Genomic DNA, 23,295 nt, shown 5'->3' with positions numbered 1-23,295 from the left:
ATCACATGACCTACAGACATACTGTACTTCTAAGCAGAAGAACCCAACACCCTTCTAGTCTTGCCAAAGGGACAGAACCTGAATTTGATGAAGATTCTGGATGTAAAGGACAGAGGATTAAGTTGAACTGCACCGTAAGTGTGTGATCAGTAACTTCCAAAGTCTGGGAAAAACAAACAAACAAAAATGGCCTTGGGGCCTTTAACAAAATTTTGGGGAAAAAGGGGATAGAAGGGGAGCCACAAGATTAAAAAAGACTCAAAAAGATACTTAAAGAAGAAAAAGTGCAAGACCAAAATCTAGCGTTTAGGATGCACACCTGGGTGATAAACTACAAAGGAAAACGAGGGAGTGTCAGACCAGTGGTCACTTTTGGAAGGAGGGGCTGTGATTTGATAGGTGCACATGAAGCGGCCTCTGGAGAGGCTAGAAAAGTTCTTGACCGAGATGGTAGTTTTAAGGGTGATTTGCCTTATATAATGATGCATTAAACTAATCTGTACAGTGAGATTTTCTGTATCTGTTTTGGTTTACAATATAAAATGTTTAAAAACAAAACAAAATAAAAAACCCCTCAGTTTTCCTAGTTATGTACACCTGCTGGAGATTGTGGCTGTGCCAGGATCATGGCTCAGAACACAGACTTTGGTGTCAGGTCTAAGTAGCTTTGATTTCTTACCCTGTTACTTACTGTGTGACTTTTGCTAAGTTGCTTTGCCTCTCAGAGCCCATGTTCTTCACCTGGAAGATGAAAATTTTATCAGTATCAAGCCCATAGGCTTGCTCTGAGGATTAAATGAGGCTACGTATGTGTAAGTTTATATGATGTTTGGCTTGTTCAGTGAAGATGAACTATGACTGGTATCCAAATATCAGTGATCGTAGATTAAACAGCCTTTTTAATATCATCAATACAGGGGCGCCTGGGTGGCTCAGTGGGTTAAAGCCTCTGCCTTCAGCTCAGGTCACAATCCCAGGGTCCTGGGATAGAGCCCCGCATTGGGCTTTCTGCTCCACGGGGAGCCTGCTTCCCCCCGGCCCCCCCGCCTGCCTCTCTGCCTACTTGTGATCTCTGTCAAATAAATAAATAAAATCTTAAAAAAGAAATCATCAATGCAATATTTATGTTCCCAGAGTATGTAAAGGAAATATATTGATTTGCACTCTCCTAAAACACCTACTCCTAAATTAGCTGTTATAAACTCTTTTAATGAACATATTTTTATGACAAGTACTATCTGGAGACTAAAATCAGTTATCTATTAAAATACTTACATGGGCATATTATTCCATAATCTTTGAGAGATTATGCAAAATTCTGAATTAGTGATTCCATTCCATTCTAGCTCTGTTTACACATCAACTGTGGAATAAACTTGGTTCTTGCTTTCAAAGTCAATGTGGAGGTTTGTGTATCTCCTCATTCTTTAAGAAGTGTTTGTATTCTTTACATGTTCATATTTTCTTGCAGCTTGTGACCATACTAGGAGACCTACATGTTGAGATCTGTGTTATCTGAAATATGTTCTCACTCTCAATTTCTTACCTCTTAAAAACACTGGAATGTGTGGACAGGTGATGTGTCTCACACGTCAGAGTATTAATAGGCTCGCCCACGACTGAATTCCTTAATAGAAACTAAAGGAAATGCTATGTTTCTGGAGATTTAGATGCAAGGACGTTAGGAATAATCAGATGATCAGATGTGTCAATGTACTTGTTTGTAGGAGGAGCAGTGAATGTGAGGCAAGTCTGTTTATTCCTACTGCTAAAATCTGTCTCAGGAACAGGTAAGAGGTATTCCCTTGGAAAAGTATTAAATTAGAACAAATATATCATTAACAAAGCAGTCAATTCCCTTTATTTTTAAAATTTTATGTACACATATGAATGATCTGTATAATGTACATTCAATATAGAAAGCTTTATATATTTGATAATGTATAGAACATTTCACAATTACACTAATCTCTTACATAACATCTTGACATCCGTGTTTAAATTTTTAATTTTTTTGCACAAGCTCCTTTTTCATTCAATTTGGTAAAGCCAGTTTATACATACCGACATGTACTGTGAGCTCTCAGAAGGTTAATGATTGAGGAGAGGATACCAGTGAACAGGCGCAAGGACAAAACCTAATAGTGTTTGACGGTGGAGGACAGCCACGTGGACTCGATGCAGGAGAGGGAAAGACCCTTTTCCGGGGGTAGGTGACCTAGTCCAATTTCCGTAGATTGCAGTTCAACCCCACAGTCACACTAATTCAAAAAAACATTATAAAAACTAGGAAGAAAGTTTTGTCGTTTTGATTCACAGTCTTGTAAACAGATATAAAGGAACAGAATGTGCTTACATACATCAAGAAAAAAAATTCTTGTGTACCCACTTAGGTTGATCCAGAGTGCTTTCTTACAGCGTGATACAATTAGAATCACTGACTATTTTTCCTAAATAAAAATATTTTTATAGAAAAAGGAGTAACACTGTCATGAAACCAGGAGAAAGGCAGTAAGAGTTTGCTTCAACGTATCAGCTGGAGGAATGTGGACTGGGCACTGGCCTTTCAGCATTTATTGTCTCTCACAAATGTGTCAAGTCTGATAGCCAAGGTCGCCTGCCTCGTGGTCTACGGGAGGCGGCAGGTTAGACATGACTGACGAGGATGTCCCTGCAGTAAGATAGCCAGCAACTCCAGGTCCTGCAAGAAAGGAAAACACACACCTTCTAGAGGGCAGAGCCACAGGAAAACAGTGACCTCTACAAAACATAAGAAGCTAGTCAAGTATCTTATCATACCTTAACAAACAGCTACACAATGCCATTTTCAAGGTATGGCGTTAATAGATGACAAAGTTAAAAATCATTTCAAAACTGATGCTGGACAGTCACACTGGTGTGGAAACATGGGAAACTGCCCCTTCTCAATTCTGGTAATTTAATGTTTCCAAAAAAATCCTGGGCACTAAAGGATAGCTATGTCAAATGGGGAGGGCGAGGAAGGGAACAAGTAGAGGAAAGAAACTGTACTTAGTCAGCCCAACCAAAAGTCATCCTTGATGAAATGCCCAAGAAAAACACTTTATCAATATTAAAAGTAACCAACTTTCACTTGGTGCAAAGAAGTGCTATCGTAACAAGTAACACCAAATGAACAAGGGCAGCTACACCGACGTCTCTAAAAAAGGAAGGCTCTGGACATCTGTCATAGGTCAAAACAAGAATGCCATGGGAAAAGAGCAGTATTTTCATTTTTTTTAGGTCTTCCTTGATCCTAACCATCTCTAGTGCATGGAAATGCTACATATGCCAGCATTTATCAAGAGGTGTCCTGTGAGCATTCTCTATAATGGCTTTAGCCCTCCAGTTTATCTTAAACATCGCAGACGATTACATCCCCGGAGCAGTGCACAAACCATACAGAGTACTTGTGAAAGACATTGTAGCATAATACTGCAAACTGAGCAATACTTTTAGCTGAAACTGGAGGAAATAAGGCAAACGGCTAAGGAACATCAAAGGGTTAGAACTAGAAAGGCAGTGGAAGCGGCATGCATTTAGCAAAATGGTTCTCTACCTGCTTCAGAGAGCTACACAGAAGTTAGCAAGCTGCCTGGCAGAGCGGATCTAAAGCCCGCTCCTGAGGTGAAGGGGGCTGCTGCCAGTTAGAAGGGAAGGAGAGACACCTGAGGGGAGAAAAGAAATATAAGCAGCAAGGGAAGTTATAAGGAAGTGCAAACAGCAGAGCAGTTTGATGGAGGCTAAGGCATAACAGGCACTAATGCAGGACAAAAGGGGCACAGTTCAGATTCATCTCGTTCACCTCATACCTTACAAGCACTGGTATCGAGGACATGAAACGGCTGGCATCACTGAGCAGACACTGCGTCTAGTGTGTAATTACACAGCCAGAGACAATTCAACCCGTGTGAGCTGTCACATGCCAATCTGAGGGCCGAGTCACTGGGAACCCTCATCTAATAAAATGTAGAAAAGGGACTTTCCCTTTCGAAGGCGCCGCAAGGTTTGCATCTATCAACTCAGGGAGCCAGGCCTTCCCCAGACTGCCCAGGAGAAGACCTCTGGGGCACCCTACCCCTTCCAACAGGACAGTACGGAGCCACCGCCCCCACTGTTACCATCACTTGCCACCCACCTATCACTCTGAACCTTAGGCAGCAGCAAGATGACCAGAGAACTATTAAGCAGGTAACCAAAGATAGAAGCCTGAAGAATAAAGCCCCAACACCCTGGACTGGTAAAGTGCCCAGATACTTCCAATTATGGACTCAACTTGGTCTGCATCAAATGCGTAGATTATGGGACCAAATCACAAATGCTACGTAGAAAACAGAGTAAGGCTACTGTTCTCACACTGGGTGCTGAGATGCCCTGGGACAAACCCACAGGGATGCTGCTAGGTATTTTACAATGGCGAGAAATACAGCAACATTTGTTGGACACCACACAACCACTTTCAAGTTGTTTGGATCTAATACTTAAACTTAACTGTTAGGTTATTTCTTTTGGCCTAAGAGTAGAAGATATTAAGGGGACTGTGAACTGAGGAAGTCTGGGAACCTCTGGGCTAAAATTAAATTGTGAAATGCTGGGCCTAGAAGGATTATCCACAAGAGATCAAATTCTAGCCCCACCATTTGCTGCTTTAGAAAAGATAAACCAATTCCTGGACATTTCTGTAAATAAAGTCTGAAATGCTCTTTCCCTCATGAGATCTCTGACCTCTCCTTTAAAGCATGTCTGGTTTCCAGGGGCTAGAAGGTAAAGTCGAGTCATGAGGACAGGACAGAGCAGTTTTATTCTCCAGAGAAAGGCAGAAGGACAGAGTAGGGGCTGCCAGAAATAGGGGTATGCGGCAACTCTGTGCCAGGCTGCCGGACTTAAGAACGAGAAAAGATGCACTATTAAAGAATCCCACAAAATGGAACTGGCTGCAATGGAGTTGTGGAAAGAGCATGGGCTTTGGTAAAAATGAGCAAGGGATTCCTAGCAAGGAAATAAAAAGAAGGAAGCTCTGCCTTAGCAGTGACCTACGATAAACTGACGGCCTTAGGGAATCTTTGCTAACATTGCTCACATTGTGTAGTCTTGGGACAGGTGTAAAAAGAAAAACACAGGTTAAAAAAAAAATCCACCTCTGTAAAGAACTGACATACTGGTTTGAGGAGGGACCCAAGAACTGCACCCTCTTTCCCTTTAATGACCTTAGGAAGCCAAGTTAACTATTCTACATGCCTCTAATTAAACATAATGTAAATATATACGGAGGGCTGTGTGTGTGTGTGTGTATAAAGCTCTTCATCTCCAATTCCAATTAAATATAAATATATATGTGTACATGTTTATGTGTATACAAAGCTCTTATCTTCGTTTCCAACTCCTAACAAGCATGTTTACCTTAGTCTGTTTCTCTTCCTTTCCCTGTTGTTCCTTTCTTCTCTATTCTGATTTTTTAAGTGAGGTAATTTGAGGATTTTCACTGGTAAAATGATTTTTATAGTCTGTGAGCTTGTCAGTACCCAGCTCTTCTAGAACCTAATAAATAGCTAAATAACAGGGCCCACAAGCAACCACAGCTTTCCTGCATCCTGGGTAAAACCGCACTGAGATACTTTTAGATTAAGTGTTTATCAGAAAACAAAACAATTATGCCAGGCTGGAGAGCCTCTGGAACCAGGCAGTTTCCTCTCAATTCATCAATGATGAGGAGTCCAACCCAGGATGCCTTATTTATAACCCCAGTCCTTAGCCTGTGACTGAATGGCATCTGCTCAGCAGCCAGGGTGAAGAAAATCATTAAGGAATATTTTTATTCTTATCCTACTCTGAAATAGTAATTAATTTTCTTTTCTCTTTTCCCATCTCCTACACGAAGTCCACTTACTTGCCAAACTCCCCAGGGGCACTTCAGAAAAAGGGCCAGTGAAATGTGTTCTCACAGCACTTTACTTCATTTGCACGCTGATGAGAGAGGGGCTTGGGCACAATGAGAACCGTCTCGGGGAGACTGAAGGTGGTGTGGGGTAAATCCTAATCAAAGTTCCCACTCAACACACCACTGTATACACTGCCTAGAGTTATACATCGATTTTACCGTTATACAAAGAATTTGCCCCTTTTAGCAAACACATGACACACAACACGAAGCACCCATGGAAAAGCTCAAACACAAGAAGGAAACATTTGGCAGTCTAAACAATGAGCAGACAGCAATTCAACCGCTAGGGCTCTCTTTAAACAGTCCTTTGAAAAGAACACTATAACTAATGGGAAAAAACTTTCAAACTTCTCGCCAATAGAACACCCCAGATGGATGATGCCCTAAGAACTGGACAATTTGAGGGCCCACACAGCTCCGGGCTAGTCCGCACTGTCCCGTGCACACGTGTCTGTAGGCTTCAGGAGGGCCTATTTCAGAATGGCCACAGTAACAGTAGCCCATTTTCAAGTTGGGATTTATACCACTGCTCCCCCTTAGTCGACTTTCTATAGAACCTGTTGCCCCTTGAGCAGGCCCAAAGGAGGCTGTAAAGAAATCTGTGACCATTTTTCTTCTTCCCCAACCCTCTTCCATCCCCTATAGCTCATCATAGCTCTTCTCACACCTTACTCAGAAGCCGCCCCAGGGATCCAAGTAGAAGGAAAGGCACACAGAAGAACCTTTTTGATCCCTGTACTTTTTTCTCTAGTTTTAGCATATTTGGATGGGATGAGGATCAATAGATTTCTAAATGACATCTAGGTCCCTGAAGATAAATCTCTATCTCTTCTGTATTCTAACCATAGACCTTTAGGCCCACATCTTGTTAGTAAGTCAAGGACCACCTCAAGTCTTTTATTCTATTAAGTCAAGTCAATGAACACTAAGCACAATGGAGAGTACAACAAATTAGAAGAGTTCTCCCTTCAGGGAAGCTTATAATCTACATCTTACTATTCTTCAGGGCCAAACTTTCAATAAGTACTTATCTTCAGCTGGAGGAAAAACAAGGCAGATTTTCCAGTCACAGCATCCTTAGATACAAAGTAATGAACGTTAACACCACAGGAAGGTGGCTTTTGGGGAAAAAAAAAGTCTAAACAGGTAAGTTTTTAGTTGCCATTTAGAGAACATACTCTTACTTGGGAACTACAACATTACTTCAAATCTGAGAGAGAGTGACAAGAGACAAACAAAGACCATTTTCTAAGTATATCTCCTCACAGAAATCACCGGACAGGGCATGGAAAAGTTAGATGGGAAACCTATGACACAACCCTTCATTCATGTGCACCTGGCACTGGCAATCAAAGCACCATGTGTTTATAAATGTTAGAGTGCTGCCTCTACATTTTAATAGATTCATATGAAAGTGGTCATAGCGAAGAAAAAAGCAATAGTGTCACAACTGAGACTAAAATTAAAACCAAGCAAAATGTTTTCTAAAGCTGTCGTTTTTTAATACTCAAGATTTAGTCTTTACGATGTAGAGACTTCTATACTAGTGACCTAGATTACTAAAACGATTGCACAGGCATGCAAACCACTGGGTACTGTTTCTTTTCTCTCAGTCTACCCACATCATCTCTGGTTAGAGGAGGACGCAGAACTGACTTTTTTTTTTTTTTTTTAAATATACATATTATACACAAGCAGATGGCAAAACCCACCTATTATTCTTAAGGTTAATTTCAAACTAAAAACTCTTATACCATAGACCATATTTCATCTTCAGATATAGCAATAAAATGGTATGACTTTCTTCTTAAACAGAAGTCAGTATGAAAACAAATATTCCAAAATTGTTGAGCAATTAGCATGTCAAATGGACAAATGCCCTGAACTTCAAAAATATACGTTCTTTTGATCCCTACATAATAAAATGTCCCTTCCTTTATGGTACCCACATTATTTCTCCCCTTGAAAGGACAAACTGTAAATATTTTGTAAAACTACAGATCAATCACCGGAAACTTAGAAGAAAAGTATTTCACATGTGAATGTACACATCTGGAGCTTCAAACTGCTACTCTACCAGAAACAGAATGATGTTATCATGTTTCTGATACTGATCCTTCTGAGTAGGTAGTTCTCTTTTTACATGTCTGAGACAAACATTTTAATATCATGCTCCAACTATAACCCATGACACCATGAATTAACTGGGTCACAACTGAGCAAGGTCCACGTTTCCGTGAGCACACGTTCAACACAACAGCAGTTGGTGTCTGTCTAGGGCTAACCCCAGAGGTCCACTGCATGCCCACAGCACCCAGGACAGGTGGCTAGCAGCCTAGGAAGAAACCCTAAGCGCTACATTCAGTCTAGTCAGGACAAAAGGAAGGCTCAAGTGGCTTTTGCCCTATGTCTCAGAGTAACCAATTAGGTGCGGTTTACCTGTGAGGTATCCTGCTGTTTGTGACTCAGAAATAAACAAATCATGTTTCTGATCTTTGAAGGCACTCCAGACTGAAGAACGAGACAAGATTTCATTCACCTAGGGAAGTAAAGCAAACTCTTTGAGCATAAATGAATTAATAAGGACCAGGTCCAACTAGAGCTGGACGCTGTTATTTGAACCTGTAATTTACTGGCTTGTTTGTAATTTGCACAGGAAGACTTTTTCATGATAGTAACAACTGGCTGAGCATGTGGCATGAGCCCATGAAGTATTCCCAAGGAAGGGGTCTGGGGAGAAGATGCTACCAACTCAAGCTAAAACTTAAAGCAGGCTTTCAAATTATGGGTTGTGACCTATTCGACGTTTATGAAATTGATTAAGAGGGTTTTGATTGGCATGCCTGAGGTTAACAGGTTAATACAGAAAGCACCAGAGCATCACATGTAAAATGGGTAACTACTGATCTGTGATGTACATACATACCAGAGCACAAAATATGTGTGCAGAGTGTAATGGACAAAGATGAAGGACATATTTCTGTGTGATACAGATTTATTTAAAAAAGTTTAGGAAATCCCAACTTGGAGACTGTCTTTCATCTATCAACACTGAGATCAAATATTTATTGGGCACCTCCTTATGTGGAGGCACAACGGACACAAAGATGAGAAAGCGTCTGTCTCTGAAGCACTTACAGTCTAGTCCTAGTGCGGGACACAGAGAGCGCCAGGTAATTTGGTGGCAGGCACTATAGTAGAGATACACACAGGGTCATGCGGGTCCAAGAGACTCCCTGCCCCAAGCTTGGAGGCACCAATGGAAGTAATCACTTGTGAAGGTGGTGGAGGAGGTGCTATTTTGAAAACTATCACACCTCCCTCCTCCTCTTCAGACTGGAAGATGCGTGTCAGGGTTACTTGGCTAATTTCATCAACAGAAATCTGGAGGCAGCTCGAGGGTAAGACAACTGCCTGCACATGGTACCTCCCACCCCCAGAAAAAAACCCCCAATGCTTCTAAGCACATAGTTGATGACCACAGCAAGATATGTGGCCTCTCTTCTTTAAGATTATTTTAAATTTTTTTATTTTTATTTTTATTTTTTTTTAAAGATTTTATTTATTTATTTGACAGAGAGAGATCACAAGTAGACAGAGAGGCAGGCAGAGAGAGAGAGAGAAGCAGGCTCCCTGCTGAGCAGAGAGCCCGATGTGGGACTCGATCCCAGGACCCTGAGATCATGACCTGAGCTGAAGGCAGCAGCTTAACCCACTGAGCCACCCAGGCGCCCCTAAGATTATTTTAAAACGTTCAAATGGTGATACTGATAGAATGGACAATGGCATAACAAAAGTTTCTTTGGTGAGACTCTACACAAACACAGTGGAATCACTAAAAGACAATTTAAACCTCTGAAAGAACACAAGTAGGGAGTAACAGTCCTTGGGCTGCCTGGGTAGCTCAGTTGATTAAGTGTCTACCCTCAGCTCAGGTCATGATCCCAGGGTCCTGGGATCGAGTCCCACATCAGGCTCCTTGCTTACTGGGGAGCCTGCTTTTCCCCCTGCTTGTGCTCTCTCTGATAAATAAAATCTTAAAACAAACAAACGAACAACAAAAACAAATGTCTATCACCAGAAGAATGGATAAACGAGTTGTTGCACATACACATAGGAATATTTCAGCCACAAAAAAGAATGAAGCATCGATACAAGGTATTAACATGATGAACCTTGACAATGCGTTAAATGACATACCAGACACAAAGGTCATATATTATATGGTTCTATTTTATATGAAATATCCAGAATAAATGAATTCACGAAAACAAAGTGGTTCTTGCCAGAGGCTAGGGGGAGGGAGAAATGGGGAGGAACTGCTCAATGGATATGGAGGTTCCCTTTGGGGTGATAAAATGTTTTGGAACCAGATAAGGTGGCAGTGGCACAACACTGTTAATATGGTGAAACACAAATAAAATGGTTAATCCCGTGTTGTGTAGATTTCACCTGAATTTAAAAAATAAAAACAGAGAGAGCTTTAGTAGATAATGCTGGATGGTAACACTGAATGAGGAACTCCTCAGAAGCAACAATACAAATAAAGCCAAAGAGGAAAATTAAATTACTGGGCCAGGTGGAAGTCAGCACAAGCATGTGGCTGACACACACTGTTAAGTGTTAACAAAGTAAGAGGATAAATGAAAATGGCCTTATGGGATTGTTAATCATTATGGTTAGTTATCACTGCCTGGCAAAAAATCCTACAACTAAATATTAACCTCAACCAGCACTAAATGCTCCATATTCTTTTATGCTGAAGAATTCCAGCATTTTTCTTCCTGAAATGTACATCACACTATCAGTATTCCAAAAAAGAACCCCCCCGCAAGTGACTATTGGAGTCTATGAAGAGAGGCGCACAGATCATCCATGGCCAGCACCCCTGGCTTGGAGACTACCCTACTGTTACCAAGCAGCTAAAGTCACCCCCGTGCAGACCCACCTGTTCTCCATGCTGCAGGCTTCGAGTCATGGCCTTGAGAGCTTTAACAATCTGAGCCTTCGTGGCAGCTGGGCTGTCGAGATTTTCAAGGCCAATACCTTCGAGTAATTTTAAGAGGTATGGGACCAAATCTACTTTCAGGGCCTAGAAGAGAATATTGAACATATATAAATATGCTGAAAAAAATTCACCAAAGAAACAACTTCACCCTGGAACCATACCTGGAAGAAGACAACCTCCTTTCTTTCATTTTAATGCAGATAAAGATTTCTTCTATAGATCTAATGATAACGACACTCTATTTTACTCCGTACCATTTACCTGTTCTAAATGCTGTAGACTGATCATTTTACTTAATCCTCACAACATGTAACAGCATAGGCAATAGGATTATTACTGATGAAAAAAATCATCACACAGAGGTAAAACCTGATAATCACAGGCAGTGACAGAATCTGTATGTTGGCCCACAGAATGCAGAACATGACCTTTAGCCACTACACTGGACTGCTTCCTTTGATCACTCCACACTAATGGGCACAAATTTTTTTTCACGTTTTCTTAAAACATCAATCTTGGCATTCACCAAACATTTCCCATCAGCCTATTAAAAGTTAGATGATACTCAGGTATCACACAATTTTCACTACCCACCCTGAAGCTCAAAGGGAAGAGGAAGAAGTAACTAACAGTGAATGTACCTCCCTTTACAGATAGCATTCTCCTAACAGCCCTGGAAGGATTCAGAACTATTTCAGCTGAGGAATCTGAATGGTCTAAGTTTATGCGTCATGCCTGAGGTCACAGAGCCATCAAGGGGTAGTACTAGCTCAAGTTTTTTCCAACACAACAACCCCTTCAAGCCAATCCTAAATTCGAATTCCAAAGTATGCGGTTACCTCTTTGAGAGGTACCCAGTACTTCTAACCTGCCTAAATGAGGGGCAAGTTGTGGAAGGGGATAGAAGATGGAAGAGGAAAAGGGGCCAGGAGAATTGGAGGGCCAGATATAAAGATGCAGGATCTTGTACTGAGGCTAAGGATGTCAGCTGTCACTTTGTCATCTGGTGGTAATGGGCAACCAAAGAAGAGTTTTTAAGATGAACAGTGACCCAGTTATATTTAAGAATTGTATTTTAGAAAGATCACTTTTGCTTGTTTAGTGTCTGGTCTACACTAGTATCCACCAAGTCCTATCTACATTAGGTGGGAGGGTAATCTCTCTGAAAAAGACAGTAATCTTGGCATGTTTCTTAAACATGACTTAAAAAATGAAGGCATCAAAAGACAGTGAGTCCTTCCAAAGAGGAGGAAGTAAATTTTACAAAGCAAGCTAAGAATAAATACTTAGCAAAAAACCAAAATTTAAAATTAAACATCACAAAGGTACTTTTGTTAGCTTATTTTTATAAAGAGAGTGCAGGAACAAGATGGCGGAGAGGCAGAGGAGGAGGGGGAAACAGAATCTTTTTTTTTTTTTTTTTAATATTTTATTTATTTATTTGACAGAGGGAGAGAGAGATCACAAGCAGGCAAAGAAGCAGGCAGAGAGAGGGGGGAAGCAGGCTCCCTGCCAAGCAGAGAGCCCGACGCGGGGCTCGATCCCAGGACCCTGGGATCATGACCTGAGCTGAAGGCAGGGGCTCAACCCACTGAGCCACCCAGGTGCCCTGGGAAACAGAATCTTAAGCAGGCTCCACACCCAGCACAGAGCCTGACATGGGGCTCACTCAATCTCACCACCCCAATGTCATGACCTGAACCTAAATCATGAGTTGGACTCTTAACTGACTAAGCCACCCAGGCGCCCTGAAGTTGTTAAGATTTTTGATAGCTGGTCTGCCTTTATGAGTGTGTGTGTGTGTACATGTGTGAAAGAAAGTGTATGTGTACACATACATATATACACATTTATATATATGTATATATAAATGCACGCCTGTATGTGTATAAAATATAAAATCATGCACGCACAAACCCCAACTTATCTCCCTACCAAATCTAAGTCACAGAAACCAAATCAGTGCTAAATAATGAAAATCTATTTGCTATGTTTGTTTTCCTAAAATAGTACTAAATGTAGAATCACTTACTTGTGCCACTAATTCACTCTGCTCCTTCTGAAACATTCGATTAATTGCTTCACAGGCTAGACCAACAGTATCTGGTCGCTTTTTCATTCCATTCATCAGTGGGCCAATGGTATCTAAAGATGCCATGGCTCGAACACACAGCTAAGTGTCCAAAAAAAAGGTTACTTGTAAGAACAGCAGTATTTCATATAGCACAGTAAATACAATAATAAAATATGTGGAAAACCTCCATTCAGCTCAAGTTTAATAATGAACTCAAATTCAGTCTCCTATTAATTACATCATTTGAACTACTCTCAGAGTTGTTATAGTACTGTTGGTTCATATGCAGAGAGGCACATGGTAGGACGGGGACCTATACTGCAATGTGCATTCATCAGGAAGAGGGGACCATAAATTCCAGAATTAGAAGCTATAAAATGCATTCATGCATACCTCGTTTTCAGACAGGGCATGGATAACGCGGATGGCACTCTTAGGAATGGCATTGTTCCTGTGATTCATCGCTTGGATCACTTTGGGGAGGTGGCCCAAAGGTGGGACCTGGTCAGCCAGCTGAGGCTGTGCATTGAAGAGACAAACTGTGGCCATTGTCAAAGTTTCCAGAGTTTCTCCCTGGAAGGTGTAAAACAAACAAACAAACAAACTATAAAATATTGACAAAGTAAGTCCTAAATACCCTTGGGTATTATTTGATATTCTAACCTAGAAATCTATAAATTCTAAGTGCTGATTTTTGAAAACTGATTCACAAATCCTAAAGAAACAACAAACTTCCCATCTTGAAAAAGAGGCATGAATTCCTAGGACTTTAAGAAGGTCATATCCTACTCTAAGCAGCCTTTCACTGGGACACGTCATATCTCATTTCTGTTGCAGGTTTAAGAGACCATCTCCCAAAAGGTATTACTAGAAAGCTGTAGTCAATGTTAGAGAAATGTCAGTTATCAGGGAACATCACTAGTTCAGGAGAATGCAAAAATAATGAAATGTGTTTTCCAGTTCTATTAAAAATCCTACTGAACAGGTCTGGCTGCCATAAGGCACTTTCTGTTGTGGACTGCAAAGACCTGTAACTTACACCATTATATGCAGACATATACAACCGCAGCGTCTCAAATGAACATGGAAATTTGGATGAGCCTACCAAGAAAGGTGATGTGAGGAAAATATTGTGTTTTTTTCCCCCCCTAAGTTTCTGCCTTTTGAGGATTTTTTTTTTTTTTTTAAAGGAAACTATATACATAGTAAAAATCCTAGTGAAGAGAAAACCTGACTATGGCAAGTGACATATGCAAATATTTGGTAAACTAATTTTTTTTCCGAAGCTGTGCTAATCTAATGTTGGTAACTAGTAATTCTGAGGCAGTTGGCATGTGCCAGGCATTATGCTAAGGACCCCCTATATATCAAAATTCATTAAAACCTCAGCCTAACGGCAGGTGCTATGATCCATCTATAAATGAGGCAGAACCACGAGGTACTACTGCTCAAGATCACACAGTCAGTCAGTGGTGGAGCTGGTACTGGGTCCAGGACCATCTAATAACACAGCCTGGGTTCTTTACTCACCTTGCCCCATAGCCCGCCTGTTTAATATAACAAAAGTCACGTACCTCAAGTATTTTTGGTCTAAAGGTTTAAGTAACAAAACCTTACATACTTCCAGGATTTGACTCAGCAAATGAAGACCAAGGCTACTTTCTCACTCCTGCTTCCCTAGTAGTCTTGGCTTTGGTACTAGGTTCCTTCATATGGTTAACTACTCTGCTGTCAACTGTTAACTACTCTTCTTTCACGAGGGTCATCCCGGTCACATATGGAAAGCTGAGTGAAGAACACACTCTAGCAGGACACGCTTCCAGGGGAGTACTGAACATTTACATTTCTCCTTAAAATTAAAATTCTTTTAGAGCCTCTGTAATTGTCAGAAACAGCATTCTGTCAATGTCATCTCCAACTTTGGTTCAGAAATAATTCTTTTACTAGTGAGTTGCACTTTTGAAATGCACCAAAAAAGACGAATAGGTATATCTGAATTTAAATGTGGCCGCGGTTTTAGAAGAGGGAGCCAGTTCTTAATGTATGGTCAATGAGGATGGTGTTTTAACAGAAACAACATCAACATGTTTAGCAAATTCAAATGTTCTGCTGCTGGCTGAAGCTTACATGTGGATTGTTCTTCTCCAAGAGCTCAGTTAATTTTTCTAATAGTGCAATAAGAAATTCTCTGGGTTTTCTTAGAACCCAGGCTGGTTGTGCAATGAAGATTCTCAAGAAAACTCCTCCAACAGCAAGTTCACCCTCTGCTTCTCCAAACACCACAGCAAAATCTTCAGGCAACTTTAAAGAAAGAATGAATCACAGTCAAGTCACTTAATCATTAGTCCTACATGAAACAAAAAATGCAAATCCCATTAAGTGGTTATTAACATAATCAAATTATAATTACTGTAAGTTTTATTTTCCCTTAATAAAATTCAAAAAAGGTGTTTTGATTACTTACTTAAAAAGTGAATATTCCCATTTTTGAATTTATAACCTTATTTTCCAGGAGAATACTTAAATGTCTTAATGACAAAATATCTGACAGTCATTACACTGACTCAGTAGGAATTAAAAAACAACAAATCTACAAAAAATATAAATGTAAAATTCCTTCCTCTGAATAAAAGTGTATTTTACCTTCCAATTTATATCGGGGTTGTCTCGCTGATTTTTAAAGTGCCTTGGGGGAGAAAGAAAAGGAGAGGGGAATATCAAGCTTCAGTCATTAAAAAAACTTTCATTAAACATTAGAATAAATATTAGAGAGATGATGGATGATGGAGCAAACATCTGTCTTTCTTGGAGATTTACCTGAAGACTTTACTTACTCTAGCATCATTTCTCTAACTGTTGTAGACACTTTATCTCTGGAGCTATCATTCCAAATCAGCTCTGGATTTTCATGAGTTCCTTCAAAAATATGTACAGCAGCTTCTGGGTTGTCTCTCATGGCATCCATAAAAACGCTTGGCAGAAATTTCATTAATGTAATGCGGACCTATATGAGGGTATTTGAGAAAGAAAAAAGGCCTATTGGACAGCTCAGTGTTTGGTGTGCATTGCATTTCTCTAGGGTGGATTATTGCTGTTACTTGTGGTATGGCTGATCTGGGCCTCAACTATCAACCAAATCACCTGGAGTGGGAGAAGAGATCAACCTTGGTTTATGCAAAGATAACTTTAACAAGACTCATATGACCCACTCTTACATATCTATCCAGTTTCGTTTTTTCTGTTTCAAATTTAAGACCCTTGAAGAGATTCAATATTGCTGATGCATATACCATCCAGAGCACACCTTGCTAGATCACGCCTTGCACACATGGTTTCTTCTTCCCAGAATACCCTTGGTTGGCCTGTCCCTCCAGCTCTCCATCATGCCCCCTGCCCTTGCAAACAAATATTTTTCATGCTGCCTTTGTGCCTTTCAAGTGCATTTATTTTGCTATACTCTCTTTTACACTACACTGTGTCTCTTTCCAAAAAGGACTTAAAATGCAGCTTTAAAAATAATACAAGGGTGCCTGGCTGGCTCAGTCAGTAAAACAAGCAACTCTTGCTCTCACAGTCATGAGTTCAAGCCCCCATACTGGGTGTAGAGATTACTTTTGGGGGGGAAAAAAAAAAGGCAGTAAAAATAATACATCCAACACACGCACACATGCACTGAAAATTAGTTTGAGGCATAAGGTCAAACATAAAATGAAGGTTGGGAAGTGTTAAGTTTTCCCCTGAGATCTTCACATGATTTTCTTTCCTTCATTATCACTTGAGCCTATGCTCAAAGTTTTCTTTTTCTTCTTCTTCTTTTTTTTAAAGATTTTATTTATTTGAAAGAGAGAGTGAACACAAGCAGGGGGGAGGATGGAGGGAGAAGGAGAAGCAGACTCACCACTGAGCAGGGAGCCCAATGCAGGGCTTGACCCCAGGACCCCAAGATCATGACCTGAGCCAAAGGCAGATGATTAACTGACTGAGCCAGCCAGATGCCCCTCAAACTTTTCTTCTGGAAAGTTTCCCTGACCTAGTCTTTCTAGCTCATTGCTTGCATTCTCAGCCCTTGGCATGGAGCGGATAGTCAAAAATTTATTTGAACAAAGACTAATATAAAGTCTGGACACAAGGGAAACATCAAAAACTATGTAACTGATAGTGATGTACTGCAAATTTAGTTCTGAACCTCCTAAGCAGCCAATGAACTAAAGGAAGTTATGTCCATTACATAACAGACAACATTCACAAAATAGGAAGTATTTCACTTTTCTTGGTCATGAGAGAAATCAAATAGAAGTGATCACTCACTGATATTATTAAACATTTTAGTAGAACAATTTATATAATGCAAATTCTTTGACTATAAGACTTGAGAGTTACGTAAAAGCTACTCAATTATCCGAGAACAAGAGTGGGCACACTAGGAGCCAAACTTGTCCTGCCACCTGTTTTTGTATACAAAGTTTTATTGGAACACTGCCATGACCATTTACAGTTACTGTCTATGGCTGCTTTCCCGTAACAATGGCAGAGTTCAGTATGTGTGAAAAAAATCAGATGACCCAAAAAGGATAAAATAGTTACCGTGTTTTTTCCTTTATAGGAAAATTTTACTGGTCCCACCCCCACCTCACATCATCTATGAAAATTAATTCAGATGGATCTAGGATGTAAATCCAAGAGCTAAACCTATAAAACTCTAGTAGGAGGACACACGGGTATAGCTCTTTGTAACCTCGGATTAGGCAATGGTTTCTAACATATGAGATAAAAAGCACAAGCTATAATAGCAACAAAAAAACCAGACTAGGCTTCATCAAAACTAAAAAAATTATGTGCTATGGGGCACCTGGGTGGCACAGTCAGTTAAGCATATGATCTTGGTTTTGGCTTAGGTTGTGATCTCAGAATCATGACAGCGAACCCTTTGTCAGGCTCCGTGTTGGGCGAAGGGCCTGCCTGGGGTTTTCCTCTCTCTCCCTCTGCCCTGCCCCCTCACACTCCCTCTCTCAGATAAATAAATATCCATAAAAAAACCAGAATGACATCCATGGAATGAGACAAAATATCTGCAAATCATGTACTAGATAGGGGACTGGCATCCAGAATGTATAAAGAACAATTACAACTCAATGGTAAAAAGATAACCCAATTAAAGAATAAGCAAAATAAAAACAAATAGTTATTTTTCTAAAAAAAGATGTACAAAAGGCCAAAAGCACATGAAAAGATACTCAACATTGTTAGTCACCAAGGAAATGCAAATCAAAACCATGAGATACCATTTCACACCCACTAGGATGGCTATAATCAAAATCGATATCTAATAACAAGTGTTAGAGAAGATGTGGAGAAATAAGAACCCTCAGACATTGCTGGTAGGAATGTAAAATGCTGCAGCCATTTTGGAAAAGAGTATGACAATTCCTCAAAGGTTAAACAAATAGTACCCTCTGATCCAAAAATTCCATTCTCAGAGAAATAAAATACGTATCTTTAGTCAGAAGAGCCAAAATGTAGGAACAATTCACATGACCATCAACTGATAAATGGAAAAACAATGTGATTTATCTATACAAGAGAGTATTATTTGGCAAGAAAAAGGAATGAACAGTATGGAATAACCTTGAAAACGTGCTAAGTGACAGAACCCAGTCACAGAAGAACACATATTACATGATTTCATTCATATGAACTGCCCAGAACAGACAAATCCAGAATATAAGTTAGTGGCTGCCAGGGGCTGGAAGAGGAGGAATGGGGAGTGACTGCCAAAGGGAACATTTTTTTATTTTTTTCCCTTGCACTGAAGAAAACAGACAGTGGTTACCCAATCTGTGAATATAATAAAACACTGAACTGGTGACTTTACATGTGTGAACTGTAGCCATGTGAATTATATCTCAATAAAGCTGTTAACCGGAGTGCCTGGGTGGCTCAGAGGTTTGAACCTCTGCCTTCGGCTCAGGTCATGGTCTTGGAGTCCTGGGATCGAGCTCCACATTGGGCTCTCTCAGCGGGGAGCCAGCTTCCCCTTCTCTTTCTGCCTGCCTCTCTGCCTACTTGTGATCTCTCTCTGTATATTAAATAAATAAAAACTTAAAAAAAAAAAGCTGTTAACCAAAAAGGAAATAAGTTCACACCTCCCAGTTCTAAAATACCTTCCTGCAAACCATTCAATGAAGGAGCTGGTACTTGTATTGTTCCTATACAAAAAATTTTAGTGTAAATATATTCACTTTGAGAAAATCTGTCCCTCACATATTTCGATGGACCAAAAATTACTAAAGAGCTCAAAGTTAACTCCAGTATGTGTTTAAACAACTAAAACATTATATATATCATGTAATATTAGATATTACAACTTTGTACTACCCAACTCTAGCTTTAAGAAAACTCTGTATTAAATACCAGTACGCATACTTTTATGGACCCTTTCTACAGAAATCCAAGTGTAATCTCCCTCATCAACCCTTGTGATGACAAACTGTTAACTTTATTCCCAAAGTAAAATTGTTTCTGAGACTCTGACATTCTCAGTATCCCGATCTAGAGACAAGACAAGGGAAAAAACCTAAATCCAGATTGTTTTACTGAGGTAAGACTGACTCTGGAAGTGGTGGCTCAGAGGTTTGAGTCCTGAAACACTTCTCTGAGGTGCTAGCTTCCCGGGCTAGGCACAGACAATGAATGCTTCAGCGAGCACTACTTCTGCTGAAGCTGAGTTAATGAAGGAGACTGACTACACCTGTGTCTGGATGGAATTCTACTCAGAAGTACTGTTTTAACAGGTTCACGGTCTACAAACAGGACTATGTTTCCGAAGATCATCCAGTCATCTTCAGATTCCGGACGAAAGATCTCCCTATAACATGGAGAAGCTGTTACACTCCGTGCCCGTATGGACTTACTTGCCCAGGTGCTATGTCTGTACTAACAAAGATGTGGGGCATTTAAGAACACAGATCACTATAGCTACTTCCACAGGCCACTCCTCACAGTGTCAAAGTCTAACCCAACTATCTTCTGTCAAAACTTACATATACTCGGGGCACCTGGGTGGCTCAGTGGGTTAAGCCTCTGCCTTCGGCTCAGGTCCTGATATCAGGGTCCTGGGATCAAGCCCCACATCAGGCTCCCCGCTCAGTGGAGAGCCTACTTCCCCCCTCTCTCTGCCTGCCTCTTTGCCTACTTGCGATCCCTCTCTCTGTCAAATAAATAAGTATTAAAAAAACAAACAAACAAAAAACCGTACATATACTCTTGTTCTTTCTTCAAGGAAGGTATATGGTTTACCACCATAATCCAAACACTGTCTTAAGACTTCTCAATTCCAATAAAGGCTTCTCCATCTATAATTTTTCTCAAAGTAGTAATGCAGAGCAACAATTTCAAGTATATCAATCTTCCAACTTTCACATCAAATCATGTCCTTAGCCTCACCATCAGACTTTGGTAAACTTCATGAAATCAATATCAAAGTAAAAGACCTTAAATAATTTCTTTCTGAGGACCTATTTCGTGCTCACCTTTGGACCTATTAGTTTGTCTGCTGTCATTTTAGCAAAAAGTTCCGCTGTTTGGGTTCGAACCTGTGGATGCGTTGAATTGCAGAACATATCTAGTAAGTAAATCAAAGCTCCTATGAAGGAAAAAAATAATTAGCATTTATACTATAAAAAATATGACTTCTGATCAGTTGAATTCATTTTTAACTTTATTTCAACTTAATGGAGTATGATTTTTTAAAAATTTTTAAGCCTTCTAAAGCATTCTCCTAGTTTATCAGACTGTACAGAAACAGTTCAAAGTAAGCTTATTTGGAGCATGACTCCATGAGAAAGCACTCTATTCGTTACCTTTCGCCATTGCTTCTTTGATTATTTTTGTGCTTGATGTCAAAGCATAAAGAGTTTCCAAAACAAGCTGGCGACCTGTAGGATAGAAGATATTTCAAGGAATGCACCATCATCACATTAGCTGATATTTACTGGGCAGCAGCTCTGGCCTGGCACTGGCCTAGGTGTTCTACAGAGCGTAGAACTTCACAATAACCAGTGACAGGTATTATTATGGCCTTGTTAGAATGGGGAAGACAAGGCCCAGTTTAACCAGTCCATGGTGTCATGGCTAGTGAGTGGCACAGCTGGGTTTTACCGAGAGGTCTGACTCCAAGCTTCACACTTGTAACTACTGTGCCATACTGTCTTCCTACTTCATTGATCATTAAACAGACAAAATCTTTCCACTTCCTGGCACCACACTGAAGACACTGGTCAGGAATCCAACATTTTTATCTGGTGCTTTGGTCTTAGAGAAGTGAGTAGGAAGCAGCAATTGCAAGACACTGCTCCAATCTAAGACATGACAGTATCCTTCTAGACACAGCCTATATATCTCTCATCGCCTGCCATCAAAGTATATTTGGCTATTGGACTTTAACTCTTCCAGAGTCAAACAGCAATGACAGGGGACTAAAGGGGCAAGAGCTGGCAATAAGGGTGGAGGCTGCCAAGCATTAAGCTGACAGTGAAGCAACAACAAAGGCTGCTCCCTGGGCTGGGCTCTGCTCACATACAGATGAACACACATTCAAAATCCTAAGAGAAGCGACAACACTTTAGTGAAAATGCACCACTGCTGAAACAGTTTCAGAGGAGAACAGTAAGTCTTTGGAGGGGATACTAGGAAGGTTAAATATTTTATGTATTTAATATTCCTTAGCAACCAGCGGGAAGACAGGTGATTTAGTCTAACATATTAATGACAACAGAGTAGGCTGAGCTGTCTAGATGTCAACTACTTTACCTGTAAGCTTAAAATACTGACTGGACTATAGTTCTCAAACTATGAATTTGCAACATTCTTTACTTCATAAGTCATTGTGATTTTGCATTGTTTAAAGCCTCACAAAGCCACTGAAAACCGATAAAGAAGAAAAACCAACTAAGGTTGTAGGTATGACACAAGTAATCTGCAAATGACTTTCAAAAGCTGTCATTTTAGAGAACTATTTCAAATGTTCTTTATTAAAGAAAAAAACATCATTCAATGGAAATTCAACTCCATTCAAGTCACTGAAGCACTACTGTGTGCAAGGCACTAAGGCATAAAATGAAAGAAAAAGGCTCTCATTCTCAAGGAGGTAGATAGGTGTAAGCCAAGAGCAACATGGCTTCTAAGGGGCTGGCAAACCCAAGTAAGTAATGTATTCTGACAGTCAGTGGTGAAGCTGGAATTATACTAGTTGCCTTTGAAAAGCAATCTCAAGGTTAATTCTGACACGAACACACACGACTGTGTTAGACAACTGCATAGTTTAAAAGAAACCTTTATCAGTGCAGGCTGTATACAAGAAATAAGATAGGTATATTTTTAAAAACTGATCTCACTTTGGTGGTAATAATCTCTATCTGCATCAAATCCGTAAAGGACAAAAAATGCAGAATTGAACTGTAAGTTGAAAACAAGGTAATTTTTATCTTAAAGCATTTTTTCCTATCATCTAAGAGCAATGAGGTTTCTTTATAAACCATGGGTCAATTCTCAATTACTCAGTGCATACCATACTCAGAAAACTAATAAATTGAAAAACCTAGGTTATTTTCCTTTGCTTTTGGACCTCTCTTACCTCTAACTTTCAACTTTTGAAATGATAAATACAAAATAGTTTTATTTACTGATATAAAACATAATTAAGAAGACAACTCAATATAACGAATACTACTTAAGAGATTCTAAAGTAAATATGGATATCATGTTTTGTCAGAGGTTTTCCATTTGCTATGTGACTGCTCCCTCTATAGGTTGGCCATGCTATGGTTTCCAAAATTCCCATTCATGAAATATACATACTTGATGGTAATGAATGCAGAAGAGCCAATAAATTGGACAAAACCATTGATTCAGCAATATTGTTCACACAATCTTGGTTAGATGTCACTATATTCACAACCTGAAAATTAAATCAACAAGATATTAAGAGTTTGGGAAATAATTTTGCTCCTAAATAAAATTAAGTCCAATTAGTCAGACCCCCAAAAGTTTGAAGCTTCCCAAAGTGTAAAAAAATGTTTGGAGGAGAAAATAACTTTTAACAGTTTAATTTTAAAAGATTGGTTTTATTACTTTGATCTTTTGTGAAATAATAAAAATAATTAAAAAACATTTATGCTCATGTATATGGTGTGTGTGTGTGTATATATATATATATATATATATATATATATATATAAACTTCCTATTAATTTAGAG

The 23,295-nt window shown here is 39.8% G+C and overlaps 1 protein-coding gene across 2 annotated transcripts in view; it reads right to left on the bottom strand.

Moving 5' to 3' along the window:
- Window positions 1-1,835: 1,835 nt before the first annotated feature.
- DNAJC13 (DnaJ heat shock protein family (Hsp40) member C13) overlaps window positions 1,836-23,295 on the bottom strand; it is a 124,108-nt gene continuing 102,648 nt past the window's right edge. For both annotated transcript variants that reach the window (XM_032333156.1, XM_032333163.1), the window contains 11 exons: window positions 22,897-22,996; window positions 20,901-20,975; window positions 20,571-20,683; window positions 15,876-16,045; window positions 15,685-15,727; window positions 15,169-15,342; window positions 13,435-13,614; window positions 13,000-13,140; window positions 10,908-11,051; window positions 8,399-8,498; window positions 1,836-2,701 (listed from right to left, as the gene is read on the bottom strand). In XM_032333156.1, coding sequence (XP_032189047.1) covers window positions 2,595-2,701; window positions 8,399-8,498; window positions 10,908-11,051; window positions 13,000-13,140; window positions 13,435-13,614; window positions 15,169-15,342; window positions 15,685-15,727; window positions 15,876-16,045; window positions 20,571-20,683; window positions 20,901-20,975; window positions 22,897-22,996 — 1,347 coding nt within the window. In that variant the 3' untranslated portion in view covers window positions 1,836-2,594. The remainder of the gene's footprint in view (window positions 2,702-8,398; window positions 8,499-10,907; window positions 11,052-12,999; window positions 13,141-13,434; window positions 13,615-15,168; window positions 15,343-15,684; window positions 15,728-15,875; window positions 16,046-20,570; window positions 20,684-20,900; window positions 20,976-22,896; window positions 22,997-23,295) is intronic.

The sequence above is a fragment of the Mustela erminea genome, chromosome 1, assembly GCF_009829155.1.
Source record: "Mustela erminea isolate mMusErm1 chromosome 1, mMusErm1.Pri, whole genome shotgun sequence".
Lineage (NCBI taxonomy): Eukaryota > Metazoa > Chordata > Mammalia > Carnivora > Mustelidae > Mustela > Mustela erminea.
The sequence above is the reverse complement of the archived record's forward strand: the minus strand, read 5'-3'. Positions and strand labels throughout refer to the sequence as shown.